Here is a 19,478-nt window from a genome sequence, read left to right as displayed (position 1 = left end):
ATTGGATGCTTATCTTGCTGGGGTCCTATGACCCCAGCTGACTTCCTGCCCTTTGGGTGGGGGGCTGGACTCGATGATCTTCCGAGGTCCCTTCCAGCCCTAATATCTATGAAATCTATGAAGAGTGGAACTCTGTGGGTCCAGAGGGCCAGAGAGGGGCCATGTGAGTCCAGAGGCTCAGACAAGGAGCCAAGGAAGACCAGGACCAGATAGTCCAGAGGCCCTGGTAGAGGCCAAGGAAGAGTTGGATCCAAATGGTCCAACAGCCCAGTGAAAGGTCAGGAAAGAGTGGGACCAGGAGGGTCCATCAGCCCAGGGGTTGGGAAGAACGTAGGGGGAGCAGGAGGGTCCAGAGTCCCAGAGAAGGGTCAAGGGAGAGACCAGAGGATGAGGCATCCCCGAGGGGGACAAGGGAGAAACCAAGGGGCGTGGCAGCCCAGAGAGAGGCTGACCGGGGGGCCAAGATATCTGAGGAAACAGGAAGGGGCCAAATGAGGGACCAAGGGATCTGAAAGCCCAGAGGGGAGATGAGCAAGGGACCATGGGATCTGGCAGCCTAGAGAGTGGCTGAGGGAGGAACTGAGGGTCCTGGAGACTCAAGTGGCACTGTGTGAGAGACCGAGTGGTCTGAGGGCCCAGAGGAGGGCTCCATGAGTGTACAAAAAGAACGTCCATGATGATGCTATCTGTGGGTTTTGGGCTGTGGTGTAGGGGTGGTACAGAGCCATGCAACTAGTCCATAAGGCCTTGACCTCAGTCACCAGGTGGTTATTAGGATAAGACCAGGGCAGCCTCCTGCTTTCTTTATACGTATTAAAATCAAGACATAGCAGGAGAGACCAGGACAGGCTGCCCGTAGAACACAGTGCATACATTTTTTTGGCCTCCAGGGGCTTTACAACCACCCCTGGAGATGGTACCCTGTGGCAAGCCAGTTGTTTCTTCTCTTCCTGAGTAATATCCTTTAAGGAAAGATGGTTGCTCCTTCCTACAATCTTGTCAGATGAAGCCTAGTTATTAATGATGGGAAAAACTATTAGTCTATCACAATGGTCTCAGAGCTCATGGAAACCATGAAAAGGAAGAAATTCTGAGGTACCCTGCCACTCAATCGAAGGCGAAAAATGTGTAGGAGTCATGGGAGAGGCATTTCAGTCAGCAACATTGGCCTGTAAGAAGTATGAAATAATGTCATAAGGTTATTATTTAGCCGTTATAAGACTGCAGCAGGTGCACTTCAAAGTTTTACTATGATTTTTTTTTCTGAAATTCCCTGAGAAGTGGGTTCCTTTCTTACCAGGTTACCTGAAGAGCATCTACCCTTCTCCTTTTTGTGTTGGGAATATGGAAGATGAAAGAGATTCATCTGGGGAAGTCCTTTTGGACTCCATTAATCAAGATCTGAGAGTTCTTGCCAAGTTCTGAAAAGTTCCAGGCATCTGGGATGATGAGCCAAACTCTGTTCACTTATGTTAATTCAATTAGTAGCTTTGTACTTTCATGTTCAATTAGTAGCTTTGTACTTTCATGTTCCAAACATGAAAAACTTATTGCCACTGATGTTTTTTCAGCATCTTAGAGAATGCCTACACTGCACCGTGCAGAGATACTCGAGCCAACTCAGGACAAATTGGTTTGGTCACCAGACACAGTATAGCTGTTAGCAGAGCAGTCTGTTGAGAATAAGGGTGTATTCACACTGCATTAATGCAGCTACGTTTCTTCCAGTACTCGAGTGATTTTGGGTATCTCTGCCCAGCTTTGCATTGTACCATGGGCCCTTGGAGAAGTCATACTTAAGATGGGATTAACCAGTTAATCCCATCTTAATTAGTAAGTCAGCCACATGTTCCTACAAGTAATGGCATGATAAAACAGGGAGTTCACTAAGCTATAATAAGTATTACATGTATTTTGTGTAATAACTTTGTGGCTGCTTCTCATTGCACCTTCAATTTGAACTTATGATCAGTGTAAATCAGTTAATCAGCACTCCAGCCTCAGGAGTGCACTGGAGCCTGGAAGGATTCCCATGCACTCCTGAGGCTGACAGCATTGATCAGCTAACTGTTGCTGCCAGCTTTGGGATCTCACCAGAACAATGTGTTCCCATAACTGAGAGTGCTAATCAGATGGATAGTGCTCTCAGCTATGGGAGCACACCAGAGTGAAGGGCTCTGATGCTTTCCCACAGATGGAAGAGTCGATCAAATGACTCATGTTCCCAGCCATGGGCATACTGGGCACCTGCTTGTTGATGCAGGGGGAGCTTGGGATCATGATTCAGGGCTCCCCTTGCAACAGCAATTGGGCACAATTGGGATCTCATCACCGATCCCACAGTTACACCTCCTGGCATGTATATATATCATGGTAAAGAGCACAGTTGTTGGGATCATGGATCAGATTCCATCACACCTTTAGTTGAATGTCACTGGCCATGTAGACCTACCATTAGTTGTATTGGTGCTGTAGATAAGTGTCCTTGATCACCCTTCAGAAGCTCTGTTAGTGATAATTCAGATGCAAGGGATATGGGCCATTATGCCAAATTAATATGTAAAGTCCACTGATTTTTACAGAAGTCTTTGAAATTTTCACTGCTCTCTCTCCACTTTCCTGTTGGCATGGATGTAATGCATACCACTAGTTTAAGGTAGGAGGTTTGAAATCAAAGTTTTGTGAGAACTTAAGAAATATTCCAGAGGTATATTGAGTCCCATTAACTGATATGGGAGCTTCTAGAAAGCCATGTCTTACAAATAATACATTTTTATCTCTTGATGATGAGCATTGATGAAGTCTATGGAACCAGAGCAAGTCACTATAGTAACAGGAGTAATTAACTTCAGTAATATGTGTTTTTACAATAAAACATACCATAATTTCTCACATACCACATGCACCTTTCTGCCTACTAGCAGCAACCCTAGAAATACTAGGCATTCCATACAGCTTCCAACATGGCTGCCACAATGACAGTCCTGGGTTAACCTTCTCAGAGCCCTAGCTATTGGCAGAGCACTGTAGCTTGTGTCTGCCAGTAGTATCTTGATGGGACTTGTGATATGGAAACACTTTATCTACAGGAACTTATATAAAAAGCTACTTACACTAAAGAACTAACAATCTTTCTGCTGCCTTTACAAGGGCCTGTGGCCTAACCTTGTGATTTACTATGTCTTCCTAAACATTTAAAGTGTTTAGGAAGTTGGCATCACAGGAAATAGTCTTGGTAAGGCAGCAGGCACTTCTTGGTGTGGCAGGAGGTCTCCTGGGATGACTCTTTTTTTCAGGAGGAGTTACTTTGTGATATACTCAGACATGACTGAGGAAATCTCTGTTTTTCAAAGGTAGAATGTAAAAAAAAATGTGCATGTTTTATTTGGAGGCATGCTGCATGTAAGAAAATATGTTAAATCTGTTGCTACTCTTTGGCAAGGTCTATCAAGTCTCTTTGTACTGAGTAATGGCCCTGGTTATAGACATTTGGGGGGAACGTTCCCCATTTTACAGTTCTTGAAGACTTCTACTGTGGTCTGTAATTGCATGATTAGGCTGCAGCACTATATAGATTGTTGATGATGCTGGATGTTTTGTGTATATTTTGTTGCTCATCATAAATTTTGGGGAGTATTTTCTTCTAACTGTTTCTATTGCATTTGCCTCTCCTCTTGATTTAATCAGAGTTGCCTGATGTAGTTTCCCTGCTTGATGATCAGTTAAGTCACGTTTTATGATTTCTTGGGTACTCTTTTTTTTGTAAATAGTTTTTGCTAGCATGAGATTTGGATCTTACTGAGATTGTGCTAATAAGCTGGTGCTTCTTTCACCAACAACTATTCTGCCTGCTATTAATTCTTCTTTTTTAATAATCCATATCTGCGGCGTTCCGCAAGAATCTGAACCGTAGTAATGAAAGCTTCTGCTGTTCCCCGTGTTCTTAGAACCTGCTCTTTAATATGATCCTTTCAAATATAATATTCTCTGCTACAAAATAGACATGAAAAGTCACTTTCACTCTGTTATATTTTTTGTTTTACCTTTTGCTGAAGGGTAAAGTATGGAGCTACCTTCCCCAGACACGGGGCTCTCTTCTTTCCCTTACTCCTTTTTCACAATGAAGCAACTACCAAGTGCTGACATAAAGTAGGAAGAAAGCAAACAAATAAAGGGAGGCAGGCTTTACATGCTCAAGTGTAAGTAGAGGACCCCTTTCCTGGAAGTTGCCCTGTTTTATTATCTTCCTTTTGAAAAATTTTGTGGTCATCTCTGTTTATTATGGAGAACCATGAACTCTATAACCATGCCAAAATGTGTTTAAAAAAAGAAAGTGCTGTCTAGCAGACTGTTCTTTCTCCCTTGTTAAAAATTAAGCACTGTGGATGGAATTCTCTTTGCATGTCTAAATAGCAATTTTTTAGCCATCTACCTGGCTACTTTTCTTACTGCTTTGCATAGGAAGGCCTGTGCACATTAACCGAGGATGCACAAGTACAGCTTCAGACTGGCCAAACACATATGCAGCTAGGTACATGCATACATAGCTGGGTCCCAGAAGCTGAGTAGTGTGGACACTTACCCAAGACTTCAGGGATATGGGTTCTAGGCCTCCCCCACCCTACCCAGTGGATGGCTTATTGTACATGCTCAATCTACTCATGCCCACTTATGTATTATATTGCAAAAGTAATTATGTGCATGCAGCAATGCAAATGATATTTTTGGCATTTGTGCAGTTAAAAATCTGCCCTTTAGATGCAAAAAGGGAAATAAAATGCCACACTTCCTTAAGTATTTTCTAGTCTTGGGGTACTATTTCTGAGTGAGCAGAGTCAGTGCTTTATATGTTGCTAGTTTGGGTGCCATTTCCTTTAATATGCTAAGATACAGATTACCCAGACCCCCGGATTTTGTGACAATAAGCAATCTAAATTTTTCTTGCACTTCACATGTTGTAATTTCTTTGATCATATCCTTATTGCTATGTGGTACTCCACCAGCATCCTCCACTGCTGCTTCATTCTGATTAAAAGATGACACAAATTATTTGTTCATTAGTTGTTCTTGGTCCCCACCCCATCTTCAACATCTAGTGACCCTACTTCTTCTGTCTTTATTTATATGGCCAAGTAAGCATTTCTAGACCACAGAAAAATATTGCTCCTTGCAGATCAGTCTCAATTTCCATTGCTTGTAGAACCTCTGCTAATTCATAACTGTCTGTTTGAAGTTCTTGTTCTTCAGCTCTGCCCCCTGGGCTTGTAGCTCTGTAGTCCTTCCCTACCACATTTTGTCTCTTGCTTGTGATGTAAGTCTCTGATAGTACTTGTCATATATATCCTCAGCTATTTACGCACTTTGGCAAATCTCCCACTGTTGTTTACTGGAACATCAAGACTTTTTAACGGGAAAGAAGACAAGACAGACAGGAGAGAGAGATTTCTGAAACTAAAATGCTTTTTGTACAATTCTGACACTATCCCAGTGATTCTTAACCTTTGAAGAGTTCAGGCACCTCTCTGCACTTTTTTTTTTTTTTTTTTTTAATTTGGTGGTACTTCTGGTTGAGAACCACTGTTGTGCTGCCTCTGCCTTATCCCAGTGCTTCTCAGCCAGGGTTCTGCCCTATGCATCTTCCTGTATTAGGGTTATCTGATAAACCTAAAGCAGATAGGATGAGAGGCATAAGTAATTAATTTTATGCCCTAGGCAAAACTCCCCTATGCACCTGGGGTATGTGGAAGGTAGGAAGGGTGGTAATTTAAAAAAAAAAAAAAAAGAGAGAGAGAGAGAGAGAGAGAGAGAGAGAGAGAAGGCTATTGACACCTTTTGGATGAGGAGTTTAGAAGGAACTGGGTAGATTACAATGAACCGTGAAGTCCAGTGACTCCCTCGCTGCTTCCTGAAAAAAATGCTACTGACACTGCCATTCAGTTGGTCTTGCACTTTGGCTGGACCAGGAATCAAAGGGTGGTGCAACTACACTGCTGCATCACCCTAAATTGACTCATGTGGACGCATCTACATGAGATACCATAGCTCCTTGGTACCATGCAGTAGCATTGTCAGGCACTAACCGTGATTCAAGGCTACTGTGCTCATTGCTGCTGTGCAGTAGTGTTAGGAAAAAAACTATATGGAAATGGTACTGGGTAATAATGCTGGTTACTGTGCAGTCATTTAATACTTGCTTATGAAAGTACTAAACTACAGTGCAGTAACAACTGTGCAGTCTGCCACACATGTAGACATGGCCTATGTGCATGTGTATGTGTATATAATGATATATGTCTTATTGGTAAAAGTAGTAGTAAGTGCTTACTACTACGTACTATATAAAATTATAGCAAAACTGAAATATTTTCAGGAATGAAAATTAAATGAAATACTTTTCAACATATTGTATATCTTTCTAATTATTGACTTTTCATAAAAGAAGGCTGCTATGTATTAATCATCCCAGGTAATCCCTTTCATACATAAAATTGATTTAAATTAATTTTAGCAAGTGCCATTATAGTAGAGTTGAAATGTAAAAAGCCTTAACCTAGCAATGTCTTCTATTTTGAGCCAAGCACCTGTTCCTATAGGAACTTCTTTTGGTTAAACATGGATGTGCAGCACATCTGCCTAAAGCATCAAGAGCTGTTTATTATATTATTGTGTTGCACTAATGTTGGCAGGGTCCTCAAGTGGAGATTGAGCATGTTGGCAGACATTTTTTTTTTCTGGGACATAGTTATACCACCTCCTGAATGAGAGAAGCTGAGCCAACGCAAATGTTCTGCCAGCGTGGCTGCATCCCCACCAGGGATTTTGCTGATGAGGAAGCCTGGTCTTTTTACACTGCTACCCAGTCTAGTTGGGAAACTTTGTAGTGTAGATCAGAGATGGAAGAACTCAGCAGGTCACTTTTTCTGCACTGTAGCAATAAAGATTCTCTATTTCTGATGGTCTGAGATCTTATCAGTAGGTGTGCTTGGAAGATATAAGTAGGGTAGCCATTCTTCCCTAGCCTCAAAATGTGATGCTGTGCCCTGCCACCACCCCCTTTCCAGTACTCTCAGCCATCTCTGAGCTCCAGTCACAGCTGAAACATCCATTTAAAACACCTGCTGAAAACAGACAAAAGTATTCATTTGAGCAAACTGACAGAACACTTGTCCCCAGACAGTCCCAATGAAAACAGGGCATGCAGTCACTGTAAATGTAAGCCAAAAATATACATGAATTTGGGGTACAGACATCAAGGTTGAAGTGCAGCTTAGATTAAATGGTCAGCCTTAGCCAGTACAGGCAGGCTCCAAGTCCCCCTGCTTCCCCAAACCAAAAAGTGCATGTGTGTTCTGTTCAGTCCTGACTTAATCTAGCATGCTTTGAGCAAAGTGTGATCCTTAGAGCGTTTCCTCCACAGGTTTAGAACACTCACCTCTGCACTTAGCCTAAGGCTGTAACAGACTCCTTATCAAACTTTTAAAGTGACCTAGCTACTCTTGGAGCATGACATTTTGCCACACTGAAGCAGCCTGTTTTCAGACAGAAGGATACTAGCCAACACAAGATATTTCAACAATCCTTTTTTTTTTCACCAGGATAGTTCATGGATTACTGGATGCGACTACCTTACTCAGCTCAAACGGGTGGTGGCTGTAACTGAAAGAACTGTTATCATCTGGGATTATAAATCACAAGGCAGCTGCCAGGTACAGTGCTGGATCACTTCAAATGTTAAAGAAAGTTTACTTCACTAAACATTTGTCTACATTTCCATTACAACCCCTTACACTGTTTAGCAGGGCAAGCTCCGTTAAGTGACACTGAGTTTCTATACAAAGGATAATAAATAAAATGAGATTCCCTTTAAGACGAGTAACTCTTTAGGTTGCCAGACATAGCTGGACAATTTATGCTGTTCTATAAATTGATTCCCAAACTTACCCATATTTTTAATTAATGGCATTATCAGATTATAGTTTCATAGGATTTGAGTCTTCTACTTAAGACATGATTGGGAAAACAGACTTGGTGGGATAGCTTGCATGACTGGAGCACTGTCATGGATGGGTATAAACTGTTCAGGAAGGACAGGTAGGGGAGAAGAGGAGGAGGAGTTGCTCTTTATGTAAAAGAGCTGGATGATTCCTCAGAGCTCCAGTATGAAGTTAGAGATAGGCCTGTTGAAAGCCTCTGGGCTAAGGTTAGAGGGAAGAACAACAAGGGTGATGTTGTAGTGGGTGTCTGCTATAGATCACCAACCCAGGAGGAAGTTGCGGATGTGGCTTTCTTCAGACAGCTAACAGAAGTTTCCCAGCCACAAGCCCTGGTTCTCATGGGGGACTTCAGTCCCCCTGACATCTGCTGGGAGGGCAATATAGCAGTGCACAGGCAATCTAGAAAGTTTTTGGAGAGTGTTGGGGACACTTTCTGGTGCAAGTGCTGGAGCAGCCAACTAGGAGCCATGTTCTTCCTGACCTGATGCCCACAAGCAAGGAAGAATTGGTGGGGAATGTCATAGTGGATGGCAACATGGGCAGCAGTGACCACGAGATGATTGAGTTCAGGATCCTGAGGAAATGAAGTATGGAGAACAGCAGAGTAAGGACCCTGGAATTCAGAAAAGCAGACTTCAACTCACTCAGGGGACTTACGCAAGATACTCTGGGAAGCCAGTCTGAGGGGGCGAAGAGTCCAGGAGAGCTGGCTATACTTTAAAGAAGCCTTACTGAGAGTGAAGGAACAAGCCATCCCAATGCGCAGGAGCACTAGTAAGTATGGCAGAAGACCATCTTGGCTTAGCAAGGATCTCTTCAGTAAACTAAATCACAAAATGGAAGCTTCTAAGTGGAAACTTGGACAAATAGAGAGGAGTATAAGACCATTGCTTGGGCATGCCAGGATGAAATCAGGAAGGCCAAAGGGACGTGGGGGAGGCAACCTTGTGAAAGAGGATGCAGAAAAAGGCTAACGTGCTCAATGCCTTCTTTGCCTAAGTCCTCACAGGCAAGGTCAGCTCCCAACCTACTGTACTGGGCAGCACAGTTTGGGGAGGAGGTGAGCTGCCAACAGCGGTGAAAGAACAGGTTAGGGACTATTTAGAAAAGCAGGACATATACAAGTCCATGGGGCTGAGTGGGATGCACCTGAGGGTACTGAGGGAGTTGGCTGATGAGTTTGCAGAGCCATTGGCCATCATCTTTGAAAACTTGTAGCAATCAAGAGAGGTCCCAGATGATTGGCAAAGGGCAAACATAGTGTCCATATTTAAGAAAGGGAAAAGGGAGGATCCAAGGAACTACATATCAGTCAGCCTCACCTCAGTCCCTGGAAAAATCATGAAGCAGATCCTCAAGCAATCCATTTCTAGGCACTTGGAGGAGAAGGTGATTAGGAATGGTCAGCATGGATTCACCAAAGGCAAGTCATACCTGACCAACCTGATTGCCTTCTATAACGAAGTGACTGGCTCTGCAAATGTGGGGAGACCAGTGCATGTGGTAAACCTTGATTTTACCAGGGCTTTTGATAGGGTATCCCACAACATTCTCATAGGCAAGCTAAGGATATGGGCTGGATGAATGGACTGTAAGGTGGATAGGAAACTGGCTGGATCATCAGAGTTAAAGGGTAATAATTAATGGCTTGATGTCTAGTTAGCAGCTACTATCACCAGACCAGGAGGAAGTGGAGTGCCCTAGGGTTTGGTCCTGGGGTCAGTTTTGTTTAACATTTTCAACAACATGGAAGATGGCATGGAGTGCACCCTCTGCAAATTTGAAGATGACACCAGTCTGGGGGGAGTAATAGATATACTAGAGGGTTGGGCTAGGATTCAGGGTGACCTAGACAAATTGTAGGATTGGGCCAAAAGTAATCTCATGAGGTTCAATAAGGACATGTGCAAACTCCTGCATTTAGGATAGAATAATCCCATGCACCAATACAGGCTGAGGGGCTGACTGGCTAGGCAGCAGCTCTGCAGAAAAGGACCTGGGGGTTACAGTGGCCAGTAAACTGAGTATGAGCCAACAGTGTGCCTTTCTTCCAAAGAAGGCTAATGGCATACTGGGCTGCATTGGTAGGAGTGTTGCCAGCAGGTCAAGGGGAAGTGATTATTCCTCTCTATTCAGCACTGATGAGGCCACATCTGGAGTACTGTGTTCAGTTTTGGGCTCCCACTACAGAAAGGATGTGAGCAAATTGGAGAGAGTCCAGTGGAGGGCAACAAAAATGGTGAGGGGGTTAGGGGACATGACTTGTGAGGAAAGACTGAGGGAACTGGGCTTATTTAGTCCAGAGAAGATAAGACTGAGAGGGAACATAATAGCAGCCTTCAACTACCTGAAGTGGGGTTTGAAAAAGGATGGATCTAGACTGTTCTCAGTGGTGGCAGATGACAGGAACAGTGGTCTCAAGCTGCAGCAAGGGAAATTTAGGTTAGATATTAGGAAAACCTCTTCACTAGAAGGGTAGTAAAACACTGGAACAGGTTACCTAGAGAGGTGGGAGAATCTTCATCCTTGGAGGCTTGTAAGACCCAGCTAGACAAAGCTTTGGCTAGGATGATCTAGTTGGGGATGGTCCTGCTTTGAGCAGGGGGTTGAGCTAGATGATCTGATCCTTCCAACCCTAATTTTCTGTGACTCTATCCATCAAAGGGCAAGTCTTTTGAAATCAGTAGATCTCAATGATCCAAAATCCCCTATGGAGCCTCCCCAGTCTAACAAAAAGTTGCCAAGACTTGCCGTGTTACTAGTATCTTGTATTGACTCTTGATAATGTAGATTCCTGGTTGTCTGGGTATATTGGCTGAAAACTGAGATTCTACAATAATTTCTTACTACACTCCACCACTACATTAATTCACTGATTAAACAACTCTATACTACTCATTTTTTCTCTGTATAGAGAAACAAAATTCTTTAAAAAACCTGAATACCCTTTGCTTAAGACTAATTAATATGATTATTCTTCCATTAAATTTATATTTCTTCACTCAACTACTACAAAATATTTAAGTGTTGGAGACTGTGGGTGAAATCCAAATCCCACTGAAGTCTATGGAAAAGCTCCTTTTGAGTTTCACAGAGGCAGGATTTTACCATGTTATACCAGTTTCAGGAGTTTCTAATCTCGGGAAAGAGCTGTCACAGTAGGAGTTTTTGAAACCTTGAGACATGCCTTAGGTGGATGAGTCTGATAGATGGTTTAAGGTTGGTTTAAGGGCTCATGTACAATATCTAAAAAACACTCACTATATTTCACAGGATAATTGCTTTATTATCAAACCAATGGAACATTGTCTGCTTTGTGTATCTACGGTGAATATATCAGATCAGCAGGCTAAGGATGACATTTTAATGGGAGATGATGGTGGTCATGTCAACCTCCTTACAGTAACCAGTGATGACTTTGGACTGAAGCAGTCTAAAGCCAAAAGAAAATCACAATTGCACGTCTTGGATTCAAGGAACTTTAAAAAGTGAGCTACTTGTAGTGAAATAATGTTACATTTTATCAGTTTTTACTGAAAAATAGAATTTGGATTCTTTGTAACCTGAACGGGTGATTTAGCTTTTGCTTGTGAAAAAACCTCAGTGTGACTTAACAATGAAATGGTTAAATGAGATTGATTCTTTGGCTGTTATGTAAAAGCAGTTCTGTTGTTCTTAGTAGAGATCTGTGTATGGAGTTGCTATGAAATAAGTTGCAATGAACCCATGAAATAAGATGCAATGAGTGCATTTCATTAAAGCTTTACATTGCAGTGACTGCATGGCCCCCTACTAGCTGAAATTAGAACCTGCTGCTCGGCAGGCTGCAGACATACTTTGTTCCCATTTAAAGAAACAAAGTATGCTGCTGTGTGCACTTCCGGGCAAGCATGGGGTGAAGGGCATGTGCCCCCTGGATCTGTGCACGGAGCAAGGGCAGGCTTTATCCCATGCACCAAACTTTGTTGTTATGACACTGAGTCCAGCTTCAACAGGAGGAAGCAGAGGCATCCTCAGTTCTGCATAGACTGTAGCTTGCTGGTGAGTGTACTGTCCTGCAAAGTGGGAGATATGGGTTTAAATCCCCTTAGGCACACAGAAACTAGAAACCATGTATCTCACTTCCTAGATAAGTATTGATTGGGCAAAAAATGGGAGAGTCCTCCTCCTCCATTTATTCAGTCATAGTAGTTCAGGTAAATGCCTTCCTTTTTCTCTCAGCTGGATTCTGATGTGACCAAAGGGTATGATGCTGCCAATTAAAAGAGCAGAAGACATGTGCCTCAGGTAGAATAAGATCTGAGGCAACAGGCATATAGTTTGGGTGAGTAGCTGATAAGTCTTAGACGTCTAATAGGCAGAATAGGATCTGGGCCTTTGTCTTCATTTTTGCTTTTCAGTGTCTGTGGGCACATCTACACAAGATGCTACACTGCTGTAGCAATGAGCTACAGTGACATAGCTCATTGCTACAATGATATAACATTGCCAGGCACAATCATGATATGTGCTCGTTGCTACAGTGATGTACCTCATTGCTACTGCACAATAGGGTCAGAAATGACCCATGCAGCACTGGGACTGTGCAGTACCAGTGGTTACTATGCAGTTATTTAGGAACTTGCTTTGGCAGGTGCTAAATAACTGCACATAAACAACTATGGCACCTAAAGCTGGAGGACTTCAGTTCTTTCTCTTCTCTTACTTTGAAGTAGAAATCGCTGAGTATGTAATTATACCAACAGCCATGCAGTACTATTTAACTGTGTCTATTAAAATATATACAAGTATATCTTATATGCTAACCCCTTAATGTATATCCCTAGCATTAAACGGAAACTACATGATGACTGGGTTGTGAAAGTTAAGTACATCTCTGTCCTGAATTGTTTTGGATCCTGCTCCTTAGACAGCGTGCATTCATTTGTTTTGGATGACTTAAAGAGACTAGAGGACAACAAGTAAGTAGAGCCATATATATCATATGCTGAACACAAATTGTTCACTAAGGATCACTTGTGAGATAAGTACACTACAAAATGGGATCATAATTAACATTATGTATGGATTTTCTAAAAGATGGCTAACTAAACTAAGGTATAATTGGAATTAGTCATGCAAAACTTGACAGACTGAGCCCTTATAAGGCATGCAGTGTTTTCTCCCTAGCTTTTGATTCAGGAAATGAAGTTTTGTAGATGTTAAACATAAATTCTGTTGAAAAAAATCTGTCCCTTTTGATTCTCATTCAGAATAATTTGATATCATGTGAACTGCTGTAATATCATAGTTCTAAAAAATACTGAATGCTTTCCCAAATGCAGGCAGTCCTCAGACTTACGACACAATTGGTTCCTTAAAACCATGTCTTAAGATGAAACATCGTAAGTTGGAGCCAATTTTCCCATAGGAACAGTGTTGCAAATGGGGGATTGGTTTCTTTATGGCTGTCAATACTGTGTGCAGCTGGTAAGTGGTGGAAGGGGAGGGGAAGGGGCAGGGGTGAAGGCAGATCAATGTCCCCGCAGTGAGGGAGGGACAGGGGCTGAGACCGGGGCTGGGGCAAGTGCTGCCCAGCTGGGACCAGGTGGGTTTGAGGCGGGATGGCTCCCACCTCTGTGCACAGCTCATCTGGTGGTTCGACCAGTGGTTCCTGCTACTGCTCCTACTGCTGGTCCGGGAGGGCATGGGGGGCTGTATGTCCCCAGATCTGTGCAGGGTGGGGTCAGGGCTGAACTGGGCTGCGCTCCGGGTGGGCAGTGAGGGCTACGGTGAATTTTTGGGTGGCTGCAGCCCCCCCATAACCCTCCCTCTGCCACTCACCCTGCCCCAATCTAGGGACACATGCCCTCCACACCCTCAAAACCATGGCTTATCCTGGGGGCATGGGATGGTTCCCAATGCTGCACGCTGCTTGTCTGGAGGCAGTGCAGCAGTGGGGGGTGTTGATCTGCCCCCTCATGCCCCTTCCCCCTCCCCTTCCACCACTTGCCAGCTGCATACAGTATTGACTGTTGTAAAGATGAAACCCATGTTGGAACATCAAAACGGGCTGTCAATTTATAAACGTTGTAAGTGACATTCATCGCAACTCAAAGACGTAAGCCAAGGGCTGCCTGTAAATACATATATGGAAGCTATACACATATTCTTATGCTCATTCTAAAAACACATAATAAAACAGATATTTAAGTAATCATTCTTGGTATTTTTGTTCAATATGTGGGCTGCATACATAAAAGATGACTAATGAATCTCATCAATCCATGGCTAATTTTTCACAGCTAGTGAGACTGGTGGCTCTATGTAATTTTGGGTAAGGGGGTAAATTATAACAAAATGTTTAAAAAACAAAATAATATGTTCATACCTCATTTGGCAAGAATAGAAACAATGAAGAAGACTTAGGTTGCACTTTTTGTTTAGGAACCTTAATGAATTGTAAATGTCAGATAAGCCTTATGATTCCTTTACAAGGTGGATTCATAGATTTATATTTTTTTTAAGTCTAGAAGCCGTAATTATGAGCATAATAGAGTCTTGCCTATTCCACAACACAGGCCACACATTTTCATCTAGTGACTCCTGTTTCAGGCCTGTAACTTCTGTTATGGGTATTATGTGTATTTTTTAATGGCGGGGGGGAGAGAGTGAAAAGAGTGCCTGTGATTTGCTCAAGATCACTCACTATATCAGGAGTAGAGCCTGGAAATTGCTCAAAGGTCCAGAGAGTTGGAGAGAGGGTTAAATGGTAAAAAAATATATAATCAGAGGTGTATTTGCTACCACCACACATGGTGTTATGTATCATTAATTGCAAATGGTTCATTAGTGTCTTTTCTTTAACTTGTGTTTCTATAAAAAAAATTCTCCAAGGAATTTAAGATAGGAGTTAAATTAAATTGTGTTTAGGCAACTTTAGAATTAAATAGATAGCAAAATGAAACTGGGAGCCTTAGAATAGATATGCATCAAATCCTCTTGAACTGACCATTCGAAACATAATTGTGGCTCAGACATTTAATTATGAGCTGCAAGCCAAATAAATATCCCCTATTAGCCATGCAGTGTACAACTGTTGCTGTTTATTTTTGGGATAGACCTAATATATTGTAATCTTCGTGGAACGGGTAATTTTATATGTGGATGGTGCTTGGAAAGTACATAGCTTTTTTTCTTCATAAAGAGCTGTTGGTGGGAGGGGGATTAAGGAGGAGGGTTTTCAGGGAATCAAGAAGGGTTTCTAGTTGTGAGGACCTGGGATGGGCCTGGGCTTACACTTCACTGTTTTTCTGTGGACCATCTGAATGCTGTAAATCCGTTTGCCCTCCTTCTTCTAAAAGAAGGTTGGAATTGCTCATTAAAGAATAGTGAAAGATAATGTAACATTTCTCTGCTTTTTTAAGGTAAATCCTCAAACAATCTACTAGTGGTACAGGTGACATGTTATCTGCTGTTTTACTCCTTACTTAAGAATTAAGACTCCTCTCTGAGATACTGATCCTGCACTGAGTTTCACAAACTCACAGGGTCAGGTGAGAGGGGCCATAGTGTTTATAGTCAACTACTGATTTATTCCTGTGCAGAAAAAGCAAATTATGTCTTCTAAATTTAAAAACCCTCCTAAAAGTTTAGAGTCTTTGGATACTTTGTATCCAATTTATCCCTACCCCAGTTACTGCTTTTCTGACCCATGGTTATTCCAAAGCCCAACAAAAATTAATGGAAAGAACTACCAGCTGGAACAAAAAGACAAATAATAAAAAACATCCTCACTCATTTATATGCATGGACAAATGGATGGATAGATAGTTCTGCTCTCAATGTGTATGTTAATATACATATATGTGTATATATTTGTATATATGTTTTATATAGAGAAATATAGAGATCAATTGATCTATCTTGATATATGCTCCAGCAGGGCTTAAGGGGCATTTTTATACATGCAAGCATTGCAACGCCAAGTTTACACTTGTATAAGCGATGAAATGCATGTCAGTACTAAGAAAATGATGGCAGTGCACTTTTGAATTAAAACACCTCAGAGGTGCTTTAGTTCAAAAGCACATCGCTGCCATTTTCTATGCAATGACGTGCATTGCACCGCTTATACAACAGCACGTGGTGCAGCGCAGTTTGCCTTCACTCGATTAATTGAGTCTGCTCCGAAGTGGCAGATCTCTAGCATGTTGTGGGGAAAAAAAGTATGTGTATAAATGCCCAAGGTGGTCATATGCCTGCCTCTCCCCCAATCCCCACCTGCCTGGGCACTAATTGGGCCTCCAAATCACTCCTTTCTAGTCCCACCCAAACCACTGGCATAAAACTGTAACCCAAAAATAAGTCTTGTGGGTATAACACATCTCCTCAGCTGGGTCTAAGCCCAAACCCCAGCTCCGTTTCCTCCTACCCTGAGTCCTAGTCCCCTGGAAGTTAGCAGCATTCTACTTGCACTTTTCCTCAGAGTAGTACAGGTGTCAGCCATGAGCTCCTCTGCAGTTCTCCTGCCCTGCAGCTCTTTTCTCAGCAGCTCCCCAGTGCCATAGCTTCCTTGTATGCTAATGTAAGATGAGGGACTTTCTTCCACATGCTAACTGGAAGGGAAAATCTGGTCTTGTATTTGTGTAAGTACCATATATATGTATATATACACACTCACATTGATGGTAGAATTCTGTTTCACTTTATGCATGTTAACAGTGCTTTTCTAGCCATTTAAGTGACTGTTTTGGTATTTGTGTACAGGTTGTGACACTATTGTGCATTCTGTAAAGCCCCCTTTATTAAAAAGCTCCATGATTTTAATAAAACATTGAAACTGTTGAAACCTGCATTGAATTTGGAGGAAGGACTACAGGGTCCAAAAGGAGAATTTGGAGGAGCCAACATGAAGTCAGTCTGTACACATGGTTTAAATGCTAGCTTTAGTTGCAGCAGCTCTGTGAGTTTGGTTTTAGAAAAATGCAGTTTTCTGATTTATTACCCTGCATGTGCTACATAAAATACAGGCATAAAACGTATCATATTAATGTACCAGGTGAGAGGTTGCACTTGGTTAGTATAAAACCGAGACTAACACAGCCAGCCCAGTCTCTGAAAGAGGTAACTGATTTTAGAATTCAGTAGTTTATCTTAAACTGAATGAAGATTGTTTGGATCATGATGAAGCTTTTTTTTTTTCTGGGACCCATATCTTCTAAATATTTTACTTCTTTCTAAAGGGCTAGTTTGACTTGACTACTATTGAAGACTCTATTGGAGGGGATGGGGCACCTTTATTAAAGAATATATTGCTTTAACCAGATAAAGAAATATTCTAATTTAATTGAAAACATACCCGAATCCAAGTTTGCGATTGATAATAGCTACTGAACTTCCAAAAAAAATAATTCCGCACAATAGGAAAACAAATAGGAATTGTTATAGATTTTACTGACTAAACCAAAAGTTTCCTGCCTGATCAGATGATTTGTTGATTATTACAGACCGGTCAGAGAATTTTCTGTCCCAAAGGGAGTTAATGCCTTCACGTATTGTGGAAAAGCAAATATTATTGTTACTGGAGGTGAGTAAAATGTTTGTTATACATGGAGCGCCATGTAGTTTAATAAAGAGTTGGTTGTAGGGTGTTTTTTTCATTAACCAAACTTTAAAACAAATATTTGAATAGAATGAGTACATAAGTGCCATATTGGGTTAAACCAATGGTCCATCTAGCTCAGTATCTTGTCTGACAGTGGCAGAAGTGGATGCTATATAGGGAGAGCATCCAGACAGATATCTCTAGAATGATCTATCCCCTATTCAGTACCCTGCATGGCATCCACCATTATTGGTTTAGCAATGCCAGAAGAAACAGCTACAACCCTTCTGTTCAACAGCTATCTATGGATCTATCATCTATCAACGTGTCTAGTTCCTTTTTGAACCTCGCTATGCTATCTACCCCTACCACTCCCTTGCGGCAATGAATTCCACAAGGCAATGAATTTCACTACCCGTTACATTAAAAAAATACTTTTCTTAGTTTCAAACCTGTCTCCTACTAATTTCAGGGGATGCCCACAACAACATCTGGCCCCAAGGGCAACTGTGACACCTCCTACTGATGAAGTGACTCCTGTTCCAATTCTCAGTACCCTCCTCCTTTTACCTCTCCTGTCAAAGCTTGGTATATCTTGTAACGCTTAAGGAGGCTGCCCCAAGGTCCCAGAGTGAGCCTGAATCCCTCAGTTGTCTGGTGCTTCACATGCCCAGCTGGCACCAGTCCTTCCCTCAGGGGGCATTAATTGTGGGCTTTAGACTCCCCTATAGCCATGCCCGTGACTTGTGGTTATTATTCCATATTAATTCAGAGGGGGCACCCTGGCACCAATGCTACCTTTTGCCCCTCAGGTCTTAAAATTTGTTTGGGCTTTGGCCTTCCAGCTTTGTCTCTATTTCCCCTGGTTGTGCCCCTCAGGCCAGGTCCGTTGCCCAAAATGGAAAAGGTACCCAAGTGAGGAAAAGAGGAAATTCTGTGAGGTCAAGTGTAACTTTGAAATATGGCCAGCCAAATGAGAATGTGAGGATCACCTAGCAGAAGATGCTAAAGTTAATAATAAAAAACTTTTAAAAATACATCACAAGCAGGAAGCCAGTGAGAGAATTGGTAAGGCCGTTAGATAACTAAGGTGTAAAGGTGCACTCAGGGATCATAAGGCCATGGCAGAGAAGCTCAATAAATTGTTTCCATCAGTTTTTACCTTGGAAGATACTGGGGAAATTCCCATGCCAGATCAGTCCTTCCTTGGAAGGTCCGGAGAGTAGGACCGTATTGAAGTGACAAGAGAAGAAGTTTTAGAACAAATCAATAAATTAAATACTAATAAGTCACCAAGACTGAATGCCATTTCACCCAAGAGTTCTGAAGGAACTCAAAGATGAAACTGCAGAACTTCTGGCAATGGCACCTAACCTATCATTACAAATGGCCTCTGTGCCAGAGGACCGTCAGGTTGCCAACATAACAACCATGTTCCAAAAGGGCCCAGAGGTGATCCTGAGAACTACAAACCAGTGGGCACATCTGCACATGCACTAAGGGCATTTGTACCTGACACAGGGGTTTAATTGTCCGTAAACTGAAGTGGTGGTTATTTTAAAAACACCACTTCAATTTAGGGCGAAGTAAACCCCTGTGTTGAGTACACCCGTGTCGAAGCCCGATCCTTACCTGCCTCTGCAGCAGTGGGGAGGGGAGAGCGAGCTGCTGGCGGGCAGAGAGGTCCCTGAGCTGCGGGAAGGTGGCGGGGTTGGTGCTCCCCTCTGCAGCAGTGGCGCGCCCCCTCCCCCCCACAGGTTGCACCTGCCCGCAGTCACCAGGGTCGCGCAGCTACAGGGGGCACCGCAGCTGTGGAGGGAAGCACAGAGCCTCTGGACAGCTCTGGCAGGATGGCAGTCTCTGGGTGGGGGGGAAAAAATTATTTGGCTCACCACTTT

At 42.5% G+C, this 19,478-nt stretch overlaps 1 protein-coding gene across 1 annotated transcript in view; it reads left to right on the top strand.

Moving 5' to 3' along the window:
• WDR64 (WD repeat domain 64) overlaps positions 1 to 19,478 on the top strand; it is a 150,748-nt gene that overhangs the window by 29,710 nt on the left and 101,560 nt on the right. Inside the window, exons 6-9 of the mRNA XM_019548612.1 lie at positions 7,596 to 7,706; positions 11,268 to 11,482; positions 12,821 to 12,955; positions 17,483 to 17,562. Coding sequence (XP_019404157.1) covers positions 7,596 to 7,706; positions 11,268 to 11,482; positions 12,821 to 12,955; positions 17,483 to 17,562 — 541 coding nt within the window. The remainder of the gene's footprint in view (positions 1 to 7,595; positions 7,707 to 11,267; positions 11,483 to 12,820; positions 12,956 to 17,482; positions 17,563 to 19,478) is intronic.

Source organism: Crocodylus porosus, unplaced genomic scaffold (genome assembly GCF_001723895.1).
Source record: "Crocodylus porosus isolate Cpor-Errol unplaced genomic scaffold, CroPor_comp1, whole genome shotgun sequence".
Classification (NCBI taxonomy): Eukaryota; Metazoa; Chordata; order Crocodylia; family Crocodylidae; genus Crocodylus; species Crocodylus porosus.
Note: the sequence above shows the minus strand (reverse complement) of the source record. Positions and strands in the feature narration are given on the sequence as shown.